The sequence below is a fragment of the Pseudorca crassidens genome, chromosome 3, assembly GCF_039906515.1.
Source record: "Pseudorca crassidens isolate mPseCra1 chromosome 3, mPseCra1.hap1, whole genome shotgun sequence".
Lineage (NCBI taxonomy): Eukaryota > Metazoa > Chordata > Mammalia > Artiodactyla > Delphinidae > Pseudorca > Pseudorca crassidens.
This window is the reverse complement of record NC_090298.1, coordinates 67,040,629-67,063,537: the sequence shown is the minus strand read 5'-3', so window position 1 is coordinate 67,063,537 and position 22,909 is coordinate 67,040,629. Positions and strand designations below refer to the sequence as shown.

At 34.9% G+C, this 22,909-nt stretch overlaps 1 protein-coding gene across 2 annotated transcripts in view; it reads left to right on the top strand.

The window, feature by feature from the left end:
• The window catches only part of EDIL3 (EGF like repeats and discoidin domains 3), a 426,053-nt gene that overhangs the window by 292,400 nt on the left and 110,744 nt on the right, over positions 1–22,909 (top strand). For both annotated transcript variants that reach the window (XM_067731176.1, XM_067731177.1), the window contains 3 exons: positions 3,568–3,723; positions 5,150–5,294; positions 9,667–9,851. In XM_067731176.1, the coding sequence (XP_067587277.1) occupies positions 3,568–3,723; positions 5,150–5,294; positions 9,667–9,851 (486 nt within the window). The remainder of the gene's footprint in view (positions 1–3,567; positions 3,724–5,149; positions 5,295–9,666; positions 9,852–22,909) is intronic.

Here is a 22,909-nt window from a genome sequence, read left to right as displayed (position 1 = left end):
ATTTGCATTTATTTAATTAATAGTGAAAATTTAACTCTCGGCATTTCCTTTTCTCTGAATTGCCCTTTAATATGCTTTGCTCCGTTTTCTGTTGTTTTTTACATCTCTTTGGAGTGTGTGTGTGTGTGTGTGTGTGTGTGTGTTTGTAATAACCCCTTGTATATTTCACATCAGTAGTTCTCAACTGAACTTGAAGTACCCATATGTCTTGTGGAGGCAGGGACCCCCATAGTCCCATCCAGGAAGTCCACAGGTCAACACTATTTCCATAATAATTATAAGATTTTCTTTGCCATCTTCACTGTGTTGACAATTGTACTGTTGCCACAGAACAATGGTGAGTAAAATTGCTGGAGCCTTAGCACAAATCAAGACAGTAGCATCAAACTGTACTAGTAGTCTTTGTATTCACCCCCATTATGCAGACGCTGGAGGCCAAAAAAAAAAAGAAAACTCCAGCTCATTTAAGAATGTCCTTGATGAAACAGTAACGATCATTAATTTTATTAAATGCCGATGTTGGCCATGTCTTTAATATTCTGCGTGATGACATGGGAATCACACATAAAGCACTTCTGCGGAGTACTGAACTATGAGGATGATCTCGAGGACAAGCACTTGGGAGATTGTGTGATTCGCAGGCTGAACTACCCCCTCCTTATTTGAACATTATGTTTACTTCAGAGAACAACTGACAAACCATGACTATTCATACCTGGATATTTGGCAGATATTTTCTTGAAAATGAACAAAGTAGTCCTGCCACATTAAGGAAAACAACTGACAGTATTTGTTGCTAGATATAACTTGAAATTTCAAGGGAAAATTAGAATTTTGGAAAAAAATGTAACTGCCAGTGTGAGCTTGAGAGCTTCCAGTGTTTTAAGATTTTTTAATGAAATTGGTGGTGATATTAATGAATGTGACTTTTTGATATTATATGTATAATGTGTAATCTTTTAGAGAGTCCACATAGTTCCGTGAGTCTATATTTTCCAAATGACCAATGTGCGATTTTACAAAACCGTGCATGGGTAAAAGACCCATTCAAAGTGCAAGATAAACCAATGGATTTTAACATAACGAATATGAGAAGTTCACCGGTAGATTTCAGATTCCACACTCCAATAATGCTAGATACAGGAGAACTCAAAAGCCTAAAACCTAGTAATTGCTAATAATCCCTGAACCGGTATTCTATGAGTCACTTTTTGGTTGTTATTTTTTATTTGATGAAAACAGTACTGATATTTAATTACAAATACCTACTAAAAGTAGATTCCACCCAAGTTGGGTGCTATTTTACTCTCTGGAATTCCAGCTCCTTGAGATATATATTCAGAGCTTGTAAATATTAGAGCAAACAGGAATCTTTTAAAACATCACTTCTGATATGACTTAGAGAGAAACATGTACTCAGATTTTCATTTTTTGATTGTTACATAATTTAAGCTTCAGAAAATTAGTCATCAGCTAAAATTCTAGCAGAGATAATTTGGCCATCTACAAGATAAAAGATAATGAAAAAGGAACGTTCAGCAGTATCAAGTGTGGAATTTGGCTTCCAAAATGGAGGAAACATGATTTATAGTGTCCACTGTTTATGTTATATATATTAGAAAGATTTAGACTATGAAGAGTCTCCATTTGAAAAAAGAATGCTATACCTACGATAGTGGAAGAATATGGCTCTTTCATAGCAATGTGCTCATTTACCTAACATAGAGATAAAGTCTCTTTCGGAGGTTACCTTTACCAAATCTCACAGTTAAAATTACAAAATCACCCTTAGAGAACTAGTTGAGATAAAAGAGTAGTAAGTAAAATTTACCTTCATGGGGAGTATTCTTTTATTTGTACCTCCAAACAAGAATGAGACATCAAATGTATTCATGTCAGTAATTTTGATGTTTAAGTATTAAAATGAGAAAAGCAAAATCAGATATATGAGTCAACTCACTTCGCACTGTTGAAGAAAAAAGGAACCACAGGCCCAGAATTTAAAAACAAAAATGTTGTTTATAGGTTTGCTTTACAAGAGTGAAACATGGGCATATGCTCGCCAGTCAGAGGCTGGGGACCATTCACCCCAGTTCTTTAACTCATCCAAATTCCAGATTTTCTTTATACATGAGTAAGACAGAGACTCGTTTTATGAGCACTAGTTGGGGAAGAACCATCAGAGAGGGAAGATGAGACTTAGGAAACTCAGAATAGAGAGGAAGGTGGACCATGCCATGTTAGCAACCTTTCAGAAGCTTGAAAGGACACTGGCTACATGCAGGATTCAGGATTGCCCTTAACACATTAACACATTTAAAATCTATAAATCCAGGGAAATAAAACATTGTAGGTCTTTTAATGAGTCACAGTGTTTGTCTGGGGTGGGAACTCTTTAATGATTGCTTTCATAGTTCCAATTTTTGACTTTTTAAATGTATGACCTGTTTTTAATCATATAAAAACGAAAATTCTAGAGGCGCTGGTTTCTTCAGCACATCTTCTGCCATTTCAAATGTTAACTCTTATAGTCCCATCAGAGAGTGGAACATCCTTATCACTTACATGAATCTGAAGATTTTCTGGTTTTCTCAGGAAATGGTCTCTGAATTATTAACAATATTATAGTATAACAGATTTAAATTATTCTGATTTGTAATTGGTGGAGAGGAGAGCTCTATAGCGATTTGTCAAGAACATTGAAACAGTACCTTTCTACTGAGCTTAAGATTTTATAGACATCATAAAGGCATTTTAAAGTGAATAGAACAATTTTTAATGTTTGCCCATATATGGAGAAAGTATTTTTCTTACATGGTAGCATTTAATGAATGATTATGTTGTGTCAAAAGGAGATTTCTATTTAAATATGAGAAAAATGTTGAAAAATTTATTAGGTGACAGTTATGCTGCAGCAAACTATTGTAGGGTGATTTGGAATGGAGAGAAAATATCAGTTAGAACATCTCCATATAATGAAATGAGAAGTATTTGGTGAAAAACCCTCCATGACCAGTGTGTACTTACACAACCCATAGCAGAGACTACAGTATAAAGATTGAGAAACTGAAGATACTTTTGTACTTGTTTTTTGCCATCATTGTTGTCTTTATCTTTTCTTATTCTAATACTCAAAGTTCTCGAAGAGGTTTGCATGTTTTATTTTAATGGAAATTTCTTGAAGGCTAAAGCAGTTGAGACACATTAACAGTTATATTGACATTAGTTTCATAGTAATGTCATTGAGGTTATTTTGAGAAGACAACATTCTCATTTTTTACTTTGCTAACTCATACTTACATATCATAATCAACCAAATGCTTTCAGTACTTATATTTTGGGGACACATTGCCCTTTTCAAATCTTGTTCATACATATTGCTTTACTTAAAAAAAAAAGTACACCATCAGAGAAAGACATTTTGAAGCTAAGCTTGATATATGCTTGTTTTATATTATTTAAAATCTTTACTATTAAATAAAAATGTTCCATTTTCAAATTTGATATCATCAGCATCATTATCCTGAAAGCAATGAAATTATAGTTGATTATGCCTTGTCTCCTCAGATAAATTTACAAAGAAAAATGAGAGTTACTGGTGTGATTACTCAAGGAGCCAAGAGGATTGGAAGCCCAGAGTATACAAAATCCTACAAAATTGCCTATAGTAATGATGGAAAGACTTGGTCAATGTACACAGTGAAAGGCACCAATGAGGATATGGTAAGACTTACATGACATTATTAATTTGAAAGTAAACTCCCATAAATGATCGTGGATTACCAAATGATTGCTGAATATTCAACAGAAGTCTTATGCTGTTGAAAATAAATTTGATTCTTTTAATTGGACCAGTGGTGTGGAGAGGGTACGGTGTTATCCCAAATTATCAATGTACAGTAGCTACCTTTTAAATCTTTCTCAGATTTTAACTGGTGGTCCTATAAACACTTTATCACAAGGTTAGCATAGTCCTGTGTATGAAATTAAGTTTTATTTTAACAACAGTCAGCTTTCAATATTTCATTTTATTGTTTTGACAGATTAGCACTCTCCTTAATCAAATAAATACAGATCAAAACTATTATTTTTAAAGAAAAAATATAATTTTTAAAGAAAAACACCAAGTTATAGAAAACATAAATATCTTTATATACTTCATATTGGAAGAAAATTTTGTTATTTAGCAGAATAAAATATTTTAGAAGAAATGGATATAATATTCTATGTCTCCTTTGCCTTTTCATATGATATTTCTAATTTTTTAATTAGTTTTACTCCCAATTTTTAATTTAAAAAAATCAGCACTGCAGCTCATTCCATTTAAAACTGAGTCATTAGACTAGACTCTCATATATTTTATGAACGATTTTTTAAGTTACCTTCTTAAATGAATTTAAATAGGTTTTCTGATTACCAGGTTATGTAGAGGGTAAAATGAGAGTGAGATTTAAAGGAATTAAAAATAACACATTTTATCACTTAATTTTTAGAGAGAAATTAGCTTTTCACTGGAGATATATATGAAGAATTAGGAGTCTCTTTTCTGGGACAGACTGATAAGGAAGTAATCTTGAGGAATCAGACCCTAAAATGTCATAAATCTGATCACAGTATTAGAGAAACTGAGTGATCAGGAAGCAATAGTGAAGACTGGTTCCTAAAAACGAAATGAAACAAAAAAAGTATAATTACTAAGTAGCAAAATGAGCAGACAGACCCCTGTCCCAGATTAAGTTGAAAGATTAAGGTAGTCTGAAGGACTGGCCTTAAATTGAAACGACCATCATAGTAGGGTATAGATTAAGCCATAGGTCACAGTGGTTTACAGCTTTAATGAGGATTCTGTCTATAGGTCTGTTGTCTTTTTTTAGGGAAAAAAGCATTATATTTTATTTATATCAATAGAAAAAAATAAAATACTAAGGTTGTAGAAAGGTATTAAATATTGAATTTACAGAAAATTATATTTATATTCACTTCTCTTGGCAAGGTGCTTTCTAAATGCTCCAGACCCCTAGATTATTTAATCCAGTCTTTGAGAGATTACGTTGTGTATGTAGGATATAGGGTCAATATATGAAAATAGTTTTTTAAAAAAAGCTGTTGCAATTAATAATTTTAAACTCTATGTTATCTCTTTTCATAGGTGTTCCGTGGAAATGTTGATAACAACACACCCTATGCTAACTCTTTCACGCCCCCCATAAAAGCTCAGTATGTGAGACTCTATCCCCAAGTTTGTCGAAGACACTGCACTTTGAGAATGGAGCTTCTTGGATGTGAACTGTCAGGTGAGTCTCATATTATGTATTTCTGTACTCTCTTTAAAGGAAAAAAAAGTATATTTGTATGTAGTGTGTTACGAACTTGCAATTTTTCAACACTCGTAGATGTTCATTTCTGCTACAAAATGTCTAGGGCTTGGTTCAATGAGAAAGAGAGAGAGAGGAGGATAAACAAGTTCTAAAACACGCTACAGAATAGAATTAATGTAGAAGGGGCAATGTATTTCTTTGAGTGGTCAAAGAAAGTACAACAAATTTTCATTGGAAACTTTTGTCAAATATAAATGTGCCTTCCTGATTTTAATAGTAACTATGATTTATGTTTTATGACAAAATTTCAGTAAAAACTGGAATCTGCCTGACTTCATAAATTGCAGTTACATTTAGGCTATATGGCATAGAAAAGTAAGCTTTATCTTTGTACATCTACCATAAGAATTTAGTTTTGTCTTTCTTTTTAGGTTTTATGAAACATGTAAATTTATCATTGCTTCCAAGAGACAATACTTTACAACCAAGATTGCTACTATAAATTCATTCTTAGATCATTCTTATCTAACAACCTGCTTATTGTACCAACAGTGGTTTTCAAACACAAAGATAATCTATCAAGGGACTCAGATTTAAATAATCCTTGTCTTCCAGGAGCATCAGGACTAGATACAAAGATGAAGACTTTATGAGTGGATCTCACAGTCATTCACTTTCAATCTAGCCAGATTCTGAACTAAACAGAAAATCTGTCTAGGCATTTCACTGTGCTATATTTTTGGTGGTGGTTCTTATATTTCTATCATCAACATTTACAAACTATCTTTGCCACTTTGGCCTGAGATTTTGTTCAAACCACTGTGTTTTTAAGAAAACTAAAAATTCATGTGTGCCCCACTTTTTAGTGTAACCGCCAAGTACGAGAGACTTTTGTCATACTTACAGAAGTGCCGTTTAGTTAAAAATAGGACACATCTCTGAAAAGAGACAACTGAGAGCTTTTTATTCATTTCAAAATGTTGCATATAGGTTAAAACACACACTTTATCTATTTCCCTTCTTGGGTTTGTGATGTTAAGAAAGGGAATGATTTTCAGGGAAACAGAAGTTACTATTAAAAAACAACCAGACTTTAAATGAACCCATTACATTCAAAGGGGTTAGAGACATTTGGGCAGATGAGCGAATCTATTGATATTTTAAGAATCATATTTTCATATTATATATGGGTGTCTTTTATGAAGCAATCAACATACAGTTTTAGTACCATTAATTATTGTAATGGGGATGTTTTCCTTATTTTGGTAATTTGAACTGGCTTATTGACTACCAGTAAATCTCAGCAGAATTATTGCTGCACGGTGTTTATATTGCATGTCACTATATCACCACAGGCCAGTGTCATCCGTAAGTCATTCATCATAAAGCAATCAAGGGAAGCCACAGCATGATGAAGTTTGCTGTTAAGTCCCATGCTTTTTAGTTGCTACAACATCGCCTTCCCCAATTTTTCAGTCCTTTGATTCATGAGGGCCAGTCTCTCAGACATGGCACAGTTACACCCCTAAGATGTGAATATATTTTACTTTCAAGTTTGACAAGAGGTTACACCTGACCCTTTACGGATTTTTATGTTTTCAAAAAGAAGCCGCACCTCATCTCCCAACCCCACAAAATGATTTTGAAAGTATATGCAGAGAATAATATCTCTTAATGAATGCTTATGAAAAAATAAATAAAAATTTAAAAAACAGTGGGACTTCCCTGGCGGTCCAGTGGTTAAGACTCTGCGCTCCCAATGCAGGGGGCACGGGTTTGATCCCTGGTCGGGGAACTAAGATCCCACATGCCCTGCGGTGTGGCCAAAAAAATTAATAAAAATTTAAAGCTAGGGCACCACCTCACTTTAGAAATAATCAGTTTTGTTGTTAATACCTCGTTTTGTTCAGGTGCTCTCCATGTTGGTAAAAGAGTTAATTTATACATATAAAATCATATGGATGAGAAGGGAAATTGGTGGTGTGAGGCAAATTGACAGAGAGGTTAGCTATAACACTTGGAAATAAACATTAGTAGAATGTACCAAACTATTTCCCACAATCCAGTGCAACACTGTAAAGCCCAAGCCTGCCTTATTGTATTCAATAAACTGTTATAAGAGCTCTCAGCCTGCCTAGAAGATAGCAGTTAATCTTTTTCCAGATACTTACAAAGAAAATTCCCCTAAATTCTCAAAAGAAATATGATTTAAGATGTTTAGAATGAAATGGATCATGACCGTAATTAGTAGAAGAATAGTCATTCATTCATTCTTTGAACAAATTATTCAGCACTTCCCTGGGCTGAGTACTAGACAGCAAAGTGGGTAATGAAATGAATTCTATAACTAAGCAGAAATGGTCAAAGTAAAGGTATGCCTTTTCTATCCAATACTTCAAAAACTATGTTACATCTCAAAAAGGAGAAAAGCAACTTTGTGTCTCTTTCCTTTGTGTCTCTTCTGCAAGCCAAGCAATTGTACGAAGATTCCAGTGGCAAGGTGGGGGACTGGTGGTGATAACAGAAGAAAAACTCAGAAATCCGTAATACAGACAATGCACGTTACCTTAGAACTGCTTGAAGATAAAGAGCATGCTATTAAGACTTTAGAACTTTCTAAAATCTTTGAGATTTTTGTCATGAAATTTTTCTTTTTCAGAATTTGTATTGAGGATTTAGAACTACTTATATCATGGAACTTGGGGTATAGGTCTCCTATGCCTGCAACTCAACAAAACTTGAGCTAAGACATCCAATTGGCTAACCTTCTATGTCAGTCTCTGTCATGTTTGCATAGGATAGGAATTTCCTAGAAGGTGGAGGTGAAGGCAAATATGGAGGAGCCTCAAGAAGGAAGACTTGATCTAGATCGACTAGGACAGAAAGCAAGGAATTGTAATTAAGAATTATATTTATCAGTGAAAAGTTCTAAACCACCTCTCTTAGAGCCTGGACTGAAAATGGTCTAGTTTCAGATATTGCAGCCAATCATAGGATATTCTTTAATACTCACTGGTATGCTGATTTGGGGACTTAATACTGTCATCTGTTGGAATAAGATTTATGGAGATAATAAAAATAGCTAACGTTTACTGAATGCTAGCTATATGCCAACACTGTTTCTAAATACTTTATCAACTAATTTCTTAGAAGACTTTTTAAATATAATTTTGATTATTATCACCATTTTATAGATGAGAAGACTGAGGCACAAAGCGGTTGAATAACGAGTACAAGGCCACGAGTACAAGCTAGTATGTAGGGCATTAGCAGAGTATGAGGAGACGACATTGATCAGAGAAGTCTCCTATTTTATCTTGGCTTTCTTGATGATCAAACTTACCTGTGTGTTCCTTGGCCAAAAGGTAAAATTTTACATATGGAAGACTCAGCCTCTGGCTAATATGATAATAGAATCATACTTTCCATTACAAGCTTTGTGAATGTAATTTTGTCACAATTGCAATTCAACATTGGGAAATACTGTATATAGGTACATACATACATACAAGATTTTTCAAGGACAGACAAACCCAAATTTTGTATCATGTCAAACCTGAAAATATATGTGGCAGATTTGAAAATCTTCAAAAAATATCCAATACTAGAGGTTATGGAATATGATTAAAACATAAAAATGTATGAAAAGTCTTGTCCAGTAATGGTTTTGCTAGAATTAGCTTTTTTTTTTTTCTGTTATCTGTCAGTTTAAATTCTACACTAGCACAATATGAGGTATATGGTATATGCTGAATAAATATTAGTTTCCTATCTTCCAGAAGAAGCCATGTTGGTATTATAAGAATCAGTGATAATGATTAACAGGTTTCTTGGAAAACAAATGCTGTCCAGTTTAGAATATACCATTGGAGCAGTTTGTGAAAATGACTTTGTACTGAGGGAATTTTCATTTTCAGTATTATGAAAACAAATAAAAGAAAACCAAATATCCTTTCTGAGAAAATGTTCCATTTTTAAAGACAAAATGAAACTGTTGAAAACCGGGAAACCGTCATGAGGTTATCAGTAATAAGACAGGAGAGAGCATTCCAGCATTGCTTTCATTTTGCAAAATCATCTGTCACAGAAAAGTAGTTTGAATTATCGGTCTTGTTTTCAATTTTTCCAAAATATATTCACACAAAATAGCTTGAATTGGTTATCTTGTTTTTCGATTTTGTTCCCGATTTATTTCTGATTATAGCCTTTTTTTGAATTTAGATGCTCTCTCTTTGGGGGAATGAATAGCATTATGCTTAATCTTCTCTTGCCTATCCAAAATGAATGCAGAAAACTTCCCAGCATGATAAATTATTTTTCTCATAGAGCCCTTCTCATTTTCTTCCAGGCTGTTCTGAGCCTCTGGGGATGAAATCAGGACACATACAGGACTATCAGATCACTGCTTCCAGCATCTTCAGAACTCTCAATATGGACATGTTCACTTGGGAACCAAGGAAAGCTCGGCTGGACAAGCAGGGCAAAGTGAATGCCTGGACCTCCGGCCACAATGACCAGTCACAATGGTTACAGGTAATATTTTCTAAAAATGTCTCACTACCCACTTTTCCTCTTCCTTAGAAGATTTCCTGTTGGTTAGATAAATATCAGAGTCATGATCTTCATACTAGTTTAAATGCGCCTTCCTCTGTGGCTTAACTAAATGGGTAAAACAAAAATTCCTTATGAATCCGTTTTCGTGTTCTATTTTTACTCTGATGTTGATTTATAGATGCTACTGTCAGACTGATGCAGCAGGGTGGACCAAATCACACTATATATAGGTCAATTTGATTGATTATGAGAGGATTTGCATTTTAACTCTCCTCTATTCTAATGCTTTGTGTCAATATTGGTTTGAAAGCATCACAGCAGGAATCCAAACCGCCTTGAAATCATGCCACTGACCAGCAGATTGTTCCCATAGAATCATGACTCATGACTTATTAGCTCTTTATCTGTGGTTGCTAAGCAATGGAGCAATTTGATTACATTCTCATAAGAAAGCTTGCTTGTAGAAGGAAAGCATAGACATTTCGGTCTGTTTATCATTTGCAAATGAGGTAAGATTATAGTCAGTGCTTCTTAAAACAACTTTCCTGAAGCGCACTTATTTGTGGAGTATTTTTAAGTATGACTTTTAAGCATGCACAAATTTGTTAATGTCTTCTGTAGCAAAGAAAAGTAAGACAACTTAATTCTATAGTGAGGTCATTTTATTTGAAAGATATGTGTTCTCCTCTTATTGATTTTTATGCTGCATGTATGAGGTTTCAAAACTGTGGTAATTCATTGTATTTCTGGAAATCATGAAAACAATTACAATAGCAAATGTTACCCCTCATCAAACCAGATTTGCCACATATGAAACTGTTCTTACCAAGTCACCTGAAATTTCCAATAGTCTCTTCTTTCTTGACCCTAGTTTCCCCTATTCTTACAGAAATATTCACTTTTTTTCTTTACTGTCCCCTAACATTCTACCTGGATCTTTATTGATCTGAAGCTTTATTTAGTTCTTTCATTACCATACATAACGTTTAATTATGTCTTTCTCCTTTTACTGTTCTGTGAACTTTTTGAAGGTAGGCTTTATATATATATATATATATATATATATATATATATATATATATATATGTAATACAGGATACATTTCTCATCCCAGAACCCAGCCTCATGTCCTTGCCTATATGTAGCAGTACTACTAAATTAAATCATTCATTGACAAATGTTTGTGATGTACCCGTGAAGCGTCACATACCATGATAAATAGCGATGGCACATGAGTGAGCAACACACTATTCTTGCTCCTAAGACATTACCTGTTTCATAAACCATTCCTTTTATTTGGTTTGCAGGACACCACACTTCGTTTTTCTTCATCCTTCTAGCCGCTGCTGCCCACTGTCCTCCAGGCCACCCTTCCTCTGCCTGTTACCTTCCTGACAACCTCATTTTCACCAAGTCCACACACTCACATTAGCCAATTTAGTGAGTACTGTTTATTTCAACTACTGAAAAAAGGATTCAACTTCTCTAAAATTCTTTCTCTTCTCACCATCCCCACTGCCACTTCCAGCATCTGGTCTGCCACCCTCTTTCACCTTGGTTTTTGCAGAAGCCTCCTAACCAGCCTTCTGGTTTCTGGTCTGACTCTCTAAAAACCTGTTTCCCAAATTGTAACCTGTGTGATTTTTTTTTTTTCCCCTAAAATGTAGATGTGATTCTTTTACTCCTTTATTTAAACCCTTCAGTTGTTCCCCATCAGCCTCAGAATCAAGTGCAGCTTCCTTAAGATAGCCTCAAAATCTTGGCGTGATTTGACCTCAATTCACCTCTTACCACACTTCTAAATTTGCTTCAGTTTCTCAAACCATACACTACCTCTCTCTTCCCCTTCCGTTATAAATGTGCTCTTCCTAGAGGAAAAGAATGGAGAGAGCACCTCTGCCCAGAGCATCCCCAACCTTCTGTTGGTTAAATCCTTCAACTATAGTTTAGATGCACTTTCCTCTGGGAAGGCTTTGCTGCCAGCTCCATCCCACACCAAATCTGGCTTAAGTTCTCTTCTGGATACTACTGTGTCCCTTGTAATTCTCTCACTGTCACATTATCACACTCTATTGGAAGTTGTGTCTTCATGCTACATTATTTGCTCCAGGAGGGATGGAACCACATTTGCCTTTTTCTGCTTTCTCAGTCTGTTGTCCAGTACCTAACTAAATACCTGTCACAATACCTGACATGTGGTAGGCATTCAATAAGTACTGTTTTTGTTTTACTGAAGTATAGTTGATTTACAATATTGTGCTAGGTTCATGTCTACAGCACAGTGAACATATATATATATATTCTTTTTCAGATTATTTTCCCTTACAGGTTATTATAAAGTAATGAGTATAGTTCCCTGTGCTATATAGTAGGTCCTTGTTGGTTATCTATTTTATATATAGTAGCCTGTATATATTAATTCCAACCTCCTAATTTATCCCTCCCCCATCCCTTTCCTCTTTGGTAACCACAGGTTTGTTTTCTATGTCTGTGGGTCTATTTCTGTTTTGTAAATAAGTTCATTTGTATCTTTTTCTTTGTTCTAGATTCCATATATAAATGACATCATATGATATTTGTCTTTCTGTGTCTGGCTTACTTCACTTAATATGATAACCTCTATGTCCATACATGTTGCCGCAAATAGCATTACTTCATGCTTTATGGCTATTTTCCGTTGTATGTATGTACCACATCTTGTTTATCCATTCATCTGACGATAGACATTTAGGTTGTTCCCATATCTTGGCTATTGTAAATAGTGCTGCAGTGAACATTGTGGTGCATGTATCTTTTCGAATTATAGTTTTCTCCAGATATATGCCCAGGAGTAGGATTGCAGGATCATATGGTAACTGTAAGTTTAGTTTTTTAGGGTACCTCCATACTGTTTTCCATAGTGGCTGTACCAATTTACATTCCCACAATAAGTACCGTTGAATGAAAGAATGAGTGAATCGATCAAAGTACTATTCAATTTAGTGATTTGGGCCTAAAATGCATATAATTTCCTCCCCAATTTAAGAGATCAACTGCTAGTATCCTCAAAATTTTAAGTAATATTAGAAAAAAAAATCTAAAATTTCATATTAAAGGTCTGGCCTTTTTAATAAAGGAACTAAATTTTCATAATCGATAGGCTTTATGAACTTTTCAAGTTCTTAATTAGAAGAAACCAGGGAAAATATCCTTTCCGTTTGTTAGACTTGAATGGTGAAGTTAAACTTGTTCTTTGTTGCTGTATAATATTTTTCGAATTGAAAACATTTCAGTCATATCTCAGATTAGCTGGGTGTGGCTAACATTATTTGTGAATCATAATGCCATGTGGAATAAGACAAAATATTTTACACCCCATAAGTAACTCAGACAGGCTGGTAGACTCTAGAAATACCCACATAACGGTATTGCCAATGGCAAATTTCTTTAGAAAGATCAAAATAAAACAAGTATTTTTACATGAATCAGGGTGTAATGTTCAATGTAATGTTCATCCATCACTTTTTTTTTTTTTTTTTTTTTTTTTTTTGGCTGTGTTGGGCCTTCATTTCTGTGCGAGGGCTTTCTCTAGTTGTGGCGAGCGGGGGCCACTCTTCATGGCAGTGCACGGGCCGCTCACTATCACGGCCTCTCTTGTTGCGGAGCACAGGCTCCAGACGCGCAGGCTCAGTAGTTGTGGCTCACGGGCCTAGTTGCTCTGCGGCATGTGGGATCCTCCCAGACCAGGGCTCGAACCCGTGTCCCCTGCATCGGCAGGTGGACTCTCAACCACTGTGCCACCAGGGAAGGCTCCATCACTTTCTTTTTTTTTTTTTCTTTTTGCGGTACACGGGCCTCTCACTGTTGTGGCCTCTCCCGTTGCGGAGCACAGGCTCCGGATGCGCAGGCTAACTGGCCATGGCTCACGGGCCCAGCCGCTCCGTGGCATGTGGGATCCTCCTGGACCGGGGCATGAACCTGTGTTCCCTGCATTGGCAGGTGGACTCTCAACCACTGCGCCACCAGGGAAGCCCCCCCATCACTTTTTTTAAGATGACTTTTCATCTGTCTTCTTAAAGTCACTTGCATGCTGAAATTGATTCATTCTGTTGGTGACAGATTTTCTGTCAATGCAAGGACCAGTTGTTCGTAGTATATGTCTATTTTTTGTTGTGTCAAAACATATTCAGAATCTCCAAGGCAAGGTGGATTGACATCTTTATTTATTTTCATTTTTTTGTTTTTGACATCATGCAAGAAAATGCTCCAGAATTGACAGTTTTTAGTGTTTTCTCCTCAAGAGAGTAGAATCTGTTCAACTGTACATTGTTACACTTGTTAGTATCTTTGTTGAAAATAAGATTAATATTTTCATAGATAATGTATAGGGTGATTTCTTTTTAATTTTTGGTATAGAATCAATTTTTATCCTTATTTAAGCCTTCTGAACTTATAAATTTTGGCTGTGATCTTAACTAAAATGCATCAGTTCTGAGAAATAGCATGGCTGCCATTTAAATCCTCTTTCTTCCTTATCGGTCTCCTACTAATTATTTTTTAAGAAATTTCTTTTATATGCCAACTATACACGTAACTCTTTAATAATGAGAATTTTATTTCAGTTTGATAGTTTTTTCCAAAACCCGATCATATAGTATCTGGAAATACAATTGTTGCAAATGAAACCAAAAAAAAAAATCCTTTACCCAATTGTGATATATTTTAAGGAATCTTTATGCATTCTTTTTCCTCTAATGCTTCTTCCAGTCTCTTCTCTAAGGTCAAAATCTCAGAAATTTCTTAAGAAAATGTTCTTGTGAGTTTTTTTAGGAGTGATCTTACCTAACTGTTAGTTTCCTTGAGCTACTGTTAATCATGGAATCGTTATGCTATTCCTATATGAAGATGGCAAAAATGTGTTAAGTCCACAGGCATTCCTAAGCGAGAGGCATTTCTCAGACTTCTGAAAAACTGTTGTTCCATCACTTGATATGTTTGATGGTCTCTTAAACTTTGAGCAAGAAGTTCTATCAATGTGTTTTCCAAAAGCCTACAAAGGTTAAATTGTAGTTCCTGCCTTTCAAAAAGTCTTACCTACACCTAAGTTGAAACGTAATAAGGCAGTCTTTCCTAACTCAGAGTTGCACATTCCTAACACATGGTTGGACTAGATTTTAAACCCTGTTATAAAATTAGTGACATTTAATTTACAGAGATCTTTTAGAAGCAAACTATTATTATCTCCTGTGGTTAGTTTCTAAACAGAAACCCAGAAATTTTGTTGGGTTTCAAGGTGGATTAAATAAAACAAATGACAGAACCGAGGAAGCACATAGTGGGTACCCAGCAACAAGTAGTTCCCTTCTTTCTGTTTCTGGTGGCTTCTGAAAACTCAGGAGAGCATCATCTGACACCACCAATGGTGACCAAGAATGAAGATATGCATACATATTTTTGCTTCTTCCAAAAGGAAATTACCAATAAAACTATGAAATATAAAGTAATATATCATTAGATCAGTTGCATACTGTGAGCAATGTTGATAGATTACATAAATTTGCATTGGCAAACAAAAATTTTAAATATTTTTACCTAGGCAGCATCAGTTGTTTTTCAGATTCTTTACCTGAGAGTAATAATAATATTATTAATAATTTAAAATGAACATTATGTCATTTGGCAATCATGAAATCATGTTCTTCTTAGAATGTCTATGTGCTTTTAATGTTCATTTTCAGGGCCTTTTCAACAGATTGAGTAAATTCCTTTTTATTTATGCTCAGATTATACAAACTGATTAAAATTCAGCATGAGGTTGAGATGTTTAGTGACATTCTATCAGGAGTAGGGACATTACTGATGATAATCTTCTAAATTGTGAAGAAATATTGTGCTACAGTAGATGCATCTAAACAAAGAACACTCTACGAATTAACTTGGATTGATTAAAAACTTGTTTTAAATAAGACACCATAAATTCTCTTATAGTGAATACACTGTGTATATACTTATTGCCCTGTTTATTGGTGGTGACTATATAAAATGGATAATTCATCATCCAGAATTGAATCTATGAAAATTTTTTTCAGATTTCATAAAGGATAGCATAATATAAATGACTAATAGGATGAAAAATGTCAGAGTGTTACTTAGGAAATGACCTTTTGGTCTATTTCATGGGACATTTGCTAATTTAAGGTAGTCTGCATAGTATTTCAACCAAATTAGTAGAATTAATAGAGTTGTTAGACTGCACATTTTAATGCTGACCTTTGTCAAAATTGCAGCTAACCCTACACAGCTTCATTTCAGTACTAATTTTGTGGAAATGTGTAAGGAGGCAATTGAATTTAGGTTTTCAAATTAAATAAGCCTTGTTTAATTTAGTCCATTTCAGATTTTTAAAAGGGAGTATTCTAGCCATAAATTTTATAACTTCATTAAAGCCATTAACTTCCCTTGCTCTCTGGACAATTTATTTACAGAAGAGTTAAAGGAAAGGTTTTTGAGGATCAAGGGACCTCTAAGCCACTGGGAAACATTTGGCAATATGAAGGAATATTCTGATTTCCAATTCACTATTTCAGTCTTTCATATCTAGTAAACAGTAAGCCTGCACAAAGGTTTCAGTTATAAAGCAGATCTACAAGAGATCAAATAATGAAACAATTTATGCAGGATTGTAAAACATCTTCCATCTTTCATAAGTAGTAATATATTTTGGAGTGTATGAAATGAATCAAAGGAGGTCTATACTTTGCTTGGATTATGAATTCATCTTTAATTTTTTTTATAATTTTATAATATCAAAGGAAATCTCCATGATCCATTAGGAAAAAAACTTTTAATGAGCAAAACACAATTGAGTAGGATACTTATACAGAAAATACTTAGAGAGCAAAGAAAAGTGCCATAAACATCAGTGTAGCTGTACTGAGGGCATAATTCGAACTCCGAAAATCTGGTTTTGAAGGCAATACTCTGGGATCAGTTTTTGCTCTTTTTCTAAAATGTAGCTATTACAAAAAAAGATAACCTCTCAGGCAACCTTCCCTTTTAAAAAAATTCTCACACCACTAAGATTCTAGTATCTAAAGGATGATTGGCCAAATCCAAAGTAGTCAGAAAATTACCAAACCTACCAGATAATTTCTGGTGAAGTTAACAACATCGTATAATTTAATTAGTGTTATGGTATAGCCGTATAATCTTAAAATTAACCTTTAAAAAAGTTAACTTTTATATTCTGCATATTATATCTACTCAATACCCCCAAATTTTCCCCTACCTTTCCACCCATTCTCATTTTGAGTCATTTCTTTGTTTTATATCTCTCTTTAAACAGCTTGAAAGAAAAGAATTCCCTAAGATGAGGCAATGAGACCTATCAAGCCATTAGGAAGTACTAATACATTAGCATTTACATATAGCACATCATGAAAAATACACAAAGCAATAGTTCTGGTGGCAGAGGAAGGAGTAGATCAGATTGAGTGCGGGGTGCAGTTGTGGAAGGCAAGCCCCGATGGTACATGGAAATTGGATGGAAGCTTTGTGGTTCGGAGGTTATTTTAAATGGCTTCATAATTTTTTAATTCAAATAAATATTTTTGCAACCCCTCTTATAACAAAATATAATACCACGTGCAAAGAATTGAAAGATAGATTCGGCATCGTGTCCACCTGCAGGTGTGATTACTGATGCCCTAATTGTTATGGATTCAACATTCCAAAAGCAATAAACAGGAATGTGGGAAGCTGGATGCTGCTACTTAGAAGCCATATTTGAAACCACTGAAAAACTGAACAGCAGGATTTAAGAGAATTGTATGTGCACAGCAGGCCCGTTCGTGTTTTTATGATAATGAAAACTGAATGACTTCTGATTCCTTTGTATGCAAATAAATTTTAATTTGTGGCATATTAGCTATCTTTATAGTAACAAAATATAGTTATAAGAATAGTAATCATTTCCCTCTAAAAATATGAACTGAAAATATGCCAATGAGTAAAATTTAGAGCTTGGGAGTACTGTTTCAAGTAAGATGAGCATTTGTGCAGGCTTTCAAATAAAATGGGAATCAACTTTAATCAGTGATCTCATTTTGTCTTTAAAGCAGCCCTCTCAGTGACTGTTATTTCTGTTTTAGGAGGCTACAGAGAGTCTGAGAGATTTGCTAAAGATTGCACAGCCAGTCAGCAGTACAAGGGGAGCTCAATACACCAGGAAACTCACGCAATGATTTTTACCACAGTATTTTGTAAACCATTTAGTGAGTGAGGGGATTCCTTTTTTCAGGGAATGTTTGTTGGATTAGGAAGCTCTTCCAGGGTCCAGTGCATAGCATATCTCTGGCCATACCTTTCTTGAAGGAGAGCTTCTGGTACCTCTTTGGATCCAGCTTGCCCTCTAAATCTGTGCTTCTACACTGTAAATATTGTATACCCCTTACGGTGTTAAACATTGAACACACACAAGTTAAATATTTAGAAAATATAATATCTATTTTTTTGGTTTAAGAGAAAACAAATAGGAAATATGATGAAAATTCTAGCTTTCTTCCTACAACTCGATGGTGTGTCCTTTGTGCACACACCACATTTTAGACAGCGCTTCTTTGCCCAACACTCTTGGTTGTAGATAAGCTCACCTGGCCTGGTTACTTTGGTTTATACTAGAGATCTTTGTACTTTTTCTTCGAAGCCAGTGGTGCTATGATGAATAGGTCATTCAGTTTTCATTTACATTTATGAGTAAGGTGTCTTTCATTTGTGAAGTATTTATTTGCCAGCTAATGTTGACATAAAATAAATTTATTTATAGCAAATATTACATTCATTTTCTCTTTCACTATTAAATTAGCATTTCTGTGAGGAAAACATGGCTCAGTGAAATGACTTTTAAGTTTCTTGTGTCTCCGTTTTATGCTGCTATTGTATTTCTTTGGCATAGTATGTCTACTGGAAATTGTAGGTCCATCTACCCTTGCCCATTTCCGTATTAGCCTTTGGTTAGAATATTCTCTCATATCCTTTATGATGTGCCTAAGGACATAGCTGCCTACCAATTAATCATTTTCTGGAATTAGTATATATTTTAATCACTTTCTGGAATTAGTATATATTTCAGAGGAAAATAGATATCAATTTCCTTGGCCAGGACAGATTGTGGGTTCAATATCAAGGCCAACCAGAGTTTTGACTTCTTAACTCATGACTTAAGCTCCTTGCCCAGGTCTGTCTAGATATCCAATGCTGCTCCCTCCATTTGGCCTGCCCGCTACTCCCTGCGAAACCTGGTGCACATCTGACTGCCCTCTCCTTGTGCCCTCTTCTCATCTGAGCTTTCCTGGGTCCTTGTTCTTTGGTTTATCTCCTCTTTGGTCTTGCATCAGGGCTCCAGCCTACCCTCTGAAGGCTCATTGCCTATTTATCATCGGCTCATTTTCGTCTTTGTGGAGTTTCAGCCCTGCCCTGGCTCTCACAGGGCCATAGCTGACCTCAGTCTTAGCTCTCTTAGCTCCTGGTCCTGGCATTCAAAATTTTTATTTTTCCAGATGCATCTTTTCTTCACATAGTTCTACCAGTGGAATCCAGTCCCCCTGACTACAGACCCAGAGTTTCTAAAAGGTCCTTTCTTTCTCAGTCTGATTATGAACTGATGAAATTAGGATAATGTATATCACTCTTTCATCCTGAAGATGTGTTCTTTAAAACGAATTAGGTTCCCTTTCTCCCCCAATGGTCATTTTTTATCAGCATTTTTCAAAATGTACCCTGAAAAACAGTTTCTATAAGGTTCTCCACAAAAAAAAAAAAAAAAGATTCTATGCTGAAATATATTTAGTTAAGTCTATATCCTCTTCTCTGTTCTTACTGATTCAGATGAATATTAACATAGGATGCTTAAGAATCCTATAGGAAAGAGATTTGTTTTATTTGGTGATTTTCAAACTTATTTGGTCACAGAGTGCTTTTTAAAAATAACTACCAAGGGACTTGCCTGGCGGTCCAGTGGTAAAGACTTCGCCTTCCAGTGCTGGGGGTGCAGCTTAGATCCCTGGTCGGGGAGCTAAGATCCCACATGCCTCACAGCCAAAAAACCAAAACATAAAACAGAAGCAATATTGTAACAAATTCAATAAAGACTTTAAAAAGTCCACATCAAAAAATCTTAAAAAAAAAACTATATATTTAAATTAATTAATTAATTAATTAAAAATAACTACCTTAACATCTCCAGAAAGCACTTTAGAATATTCTGTATTAATTAATTTGCATTTCTGTAGCACGTCGTTGTTTTCAAAAGGCTTTTATAATAATCTGTATCCTTTATAATAATCTGGAGACATATAATTACTTATGTAAAGTGTTCTGTCCCAAAATAGGAAAAAACAATTTATAGAGGTTATATGACTTAATCCTGTAAGTATCAGAACTTGACTCAAAATTCCGGTTTCTCTCTTTTCCTTTGAGTGCCATTTTTCATGGCTGTTTGCATCTGACATCATGTACGAAGAAGTCTAACCTTAGTAGCCTTTTTTGTGTGTGAATTTTGTTCGTGATTTTCATGTTTTTTTTTTTCAGTACAGCAAAATATATGCAAAATATGTGTATTTGGAAATATGGTTTTCCAATTCACTTCATTCTTCTATTTTTGTGATAGACCTACTCAATATCACAATTTCATCAATTCTATGTCCATATATGTACAAACCAAGCATTTAAAATTGCCTAAGTGCTTTCAAAGCATTATTTTCATTTCCTCTTCAGAAAGAATGTTGCACATAAGCTGAAGTTAGCCCAGGTGTGCCTGAAGCGTAGTCAACCCATGTCATGAATAAAATGGGCTCTGTACATTGACCACTCTAAGCACAGAAAGTAACATGTGAACAGTTTTGCCTCTTAAGAAACAGTTCCTATAAGCTAATGAGCTTATTAGCTAGAGAAGTTCACAACAGCACACAAATGTTTGTCAGCTCAAGTGGTAAAAAAAATTCTCTCCCATTTGTTGAAAAGTGCACCTGATAATTTTCTTTAAAGCTGTTTCCCTCTCATTTAAAATGACAGATTTTCACTGGAACTTATCTTTCAATAAACTGTAAAGTTGGCCCTCCTGAAAATGTTCATACCCTTTGGCTTTGCCTTCTCTGTATTCACGGTGTAAAGGTCTCTCTCTTCATTCCAACGATGGAAGCTTTTGTAACTGACATGCATTAAACTTTAACATAGAATTCATATTAGGATAGTTACTGTTTTACAGTAAAATAGGACACTAAACACATGCAATGGGCATTTTGTAGCATCCATCTGTCGAGCAAAGCAAGCTCAGAACTGTGAACGCATCATTGTTTTACAGATACGTTCCTTGCAGGTTTTCCTCACTTAAGAAGTGAGACTGCAGTCTCTTTGAATATGATTTCTGTTGCCCCATACATTTTCTCTTCTACATGCTCAGTGGCTTTTGATAGAGAAAGCTAAAAGCAGATAAAAAGCATTGTATCCAAGGTTATCCAATATGAGAGAAATCAAGAGATATTTACCTATAATAATTATTAATTAGTACCTATTTATAGGATATCTATAGTTTTAAAATTAAAATAAAATTTTGTAGATTGTATTCAAAATTGTATTATCATTGTGGCATTGTATAATGATTATTATTACCATTTTATAGGCAACAGAGCTGACAAAACCAAATATGGTTAAGAGGGCTGAAAGTAAATGAATAAAATAAAAGCAAGGGTAATTGAATAACTGTCATTCCAGTTAAATTCTGAGTCACCTTTTTCCCTTCTCCCAACATGCTACCAACTATATGAGGCTCAGCTTTTGTTTCTTTCATGAGAAGCACTATGGATTTTAATCCCAAAGCTGTAGGGTTTGATAGTCCTTCATGAGTACCACAGGACCCATCTGTTCTGTTAGGTATATGCCTGGTGATGTGGAAGGAGCTGTATATACAAGGTAATGGATCTAAGAGTACTTAGAATGTAACACTAAGTATATATATATATGTATGTCTCTGCACCCGCCTCAAAGCTCCGTAATGGGAAATAGGGGAAATTCTAAAAATAAAGCAGCTTTTACGCCCTCACTGGGAAAAAGCACACCACCAGCTGCTTGTATCTTTTTGCATGTTGGTGTCAAAGTCATTTTCTCAAAGTGTGGTTGAGAGACCTCCCGCTTCAGAATCAGCTGGCATGAGCTGGCTGAAAATGTGGATGCCCAAATGCCATTCCCAAAGACTGATGTTTTTAGGTCTAGAATGGGCATAGAAATGTACATTTCTGGTTATATATTGAGGGATTCTTGCACTGTGTGAAATTGGAGAGAAAGGAATTGGTAATTTATGGCTTGACTGATAAACATATTCATTTAGAGGCTACCATTTTAATGGGACTTGCTTAGATATGTTGAATTGAAAGTTATTTGAGTGTGTATCTAACTGTACCTTAGGAGAAGAGTATCAGATACTTCAAATTAAGGAAGTGTCATTGTACCAGTAGGCAGAATTCAAAAATTTCAGCCTTATATTGATCTGACTTTTATTAAACGAATTAATCCAACAACAAATCTTTAGTTTCTCCTAATTCTATAGGAAATAGGTTGTACTGAGCATACTCACATAGAACCAGATCTAAAATCCGAGAAAGAGGATCTGTGTTGGTTTCTGTATCTCTAGTATCCTCTGTCTATGAAAAGTAGCTGGGTGGGTGGGTGGGTAGGTAGGTAGGTAGATAGATAGATAGATAGATAGAATTAAGGTCTAGTTATGGAATTATGGAGTTATTATGGAATTATCACAGACTTTTGTTAATTGGTCCTTTGATATGTGTAGTGCAATAACAGATACTCCTAACAATTACCGTGAGATACTACCAATTTCTGAAGTAACATTTGAAGAGAGTAAAATATGTTCAGTGAAGATAGAGTATTAAGTTTACTGTTTTTGTCTCATAAAGAGGCCTTGTTTAAAGTAGGTGTTTATTGAAAGTCTGTTGAATAATGTTTTCAAAACTTGTCAATGTATGTGCAGTTTATAGAGTTAATTTTAA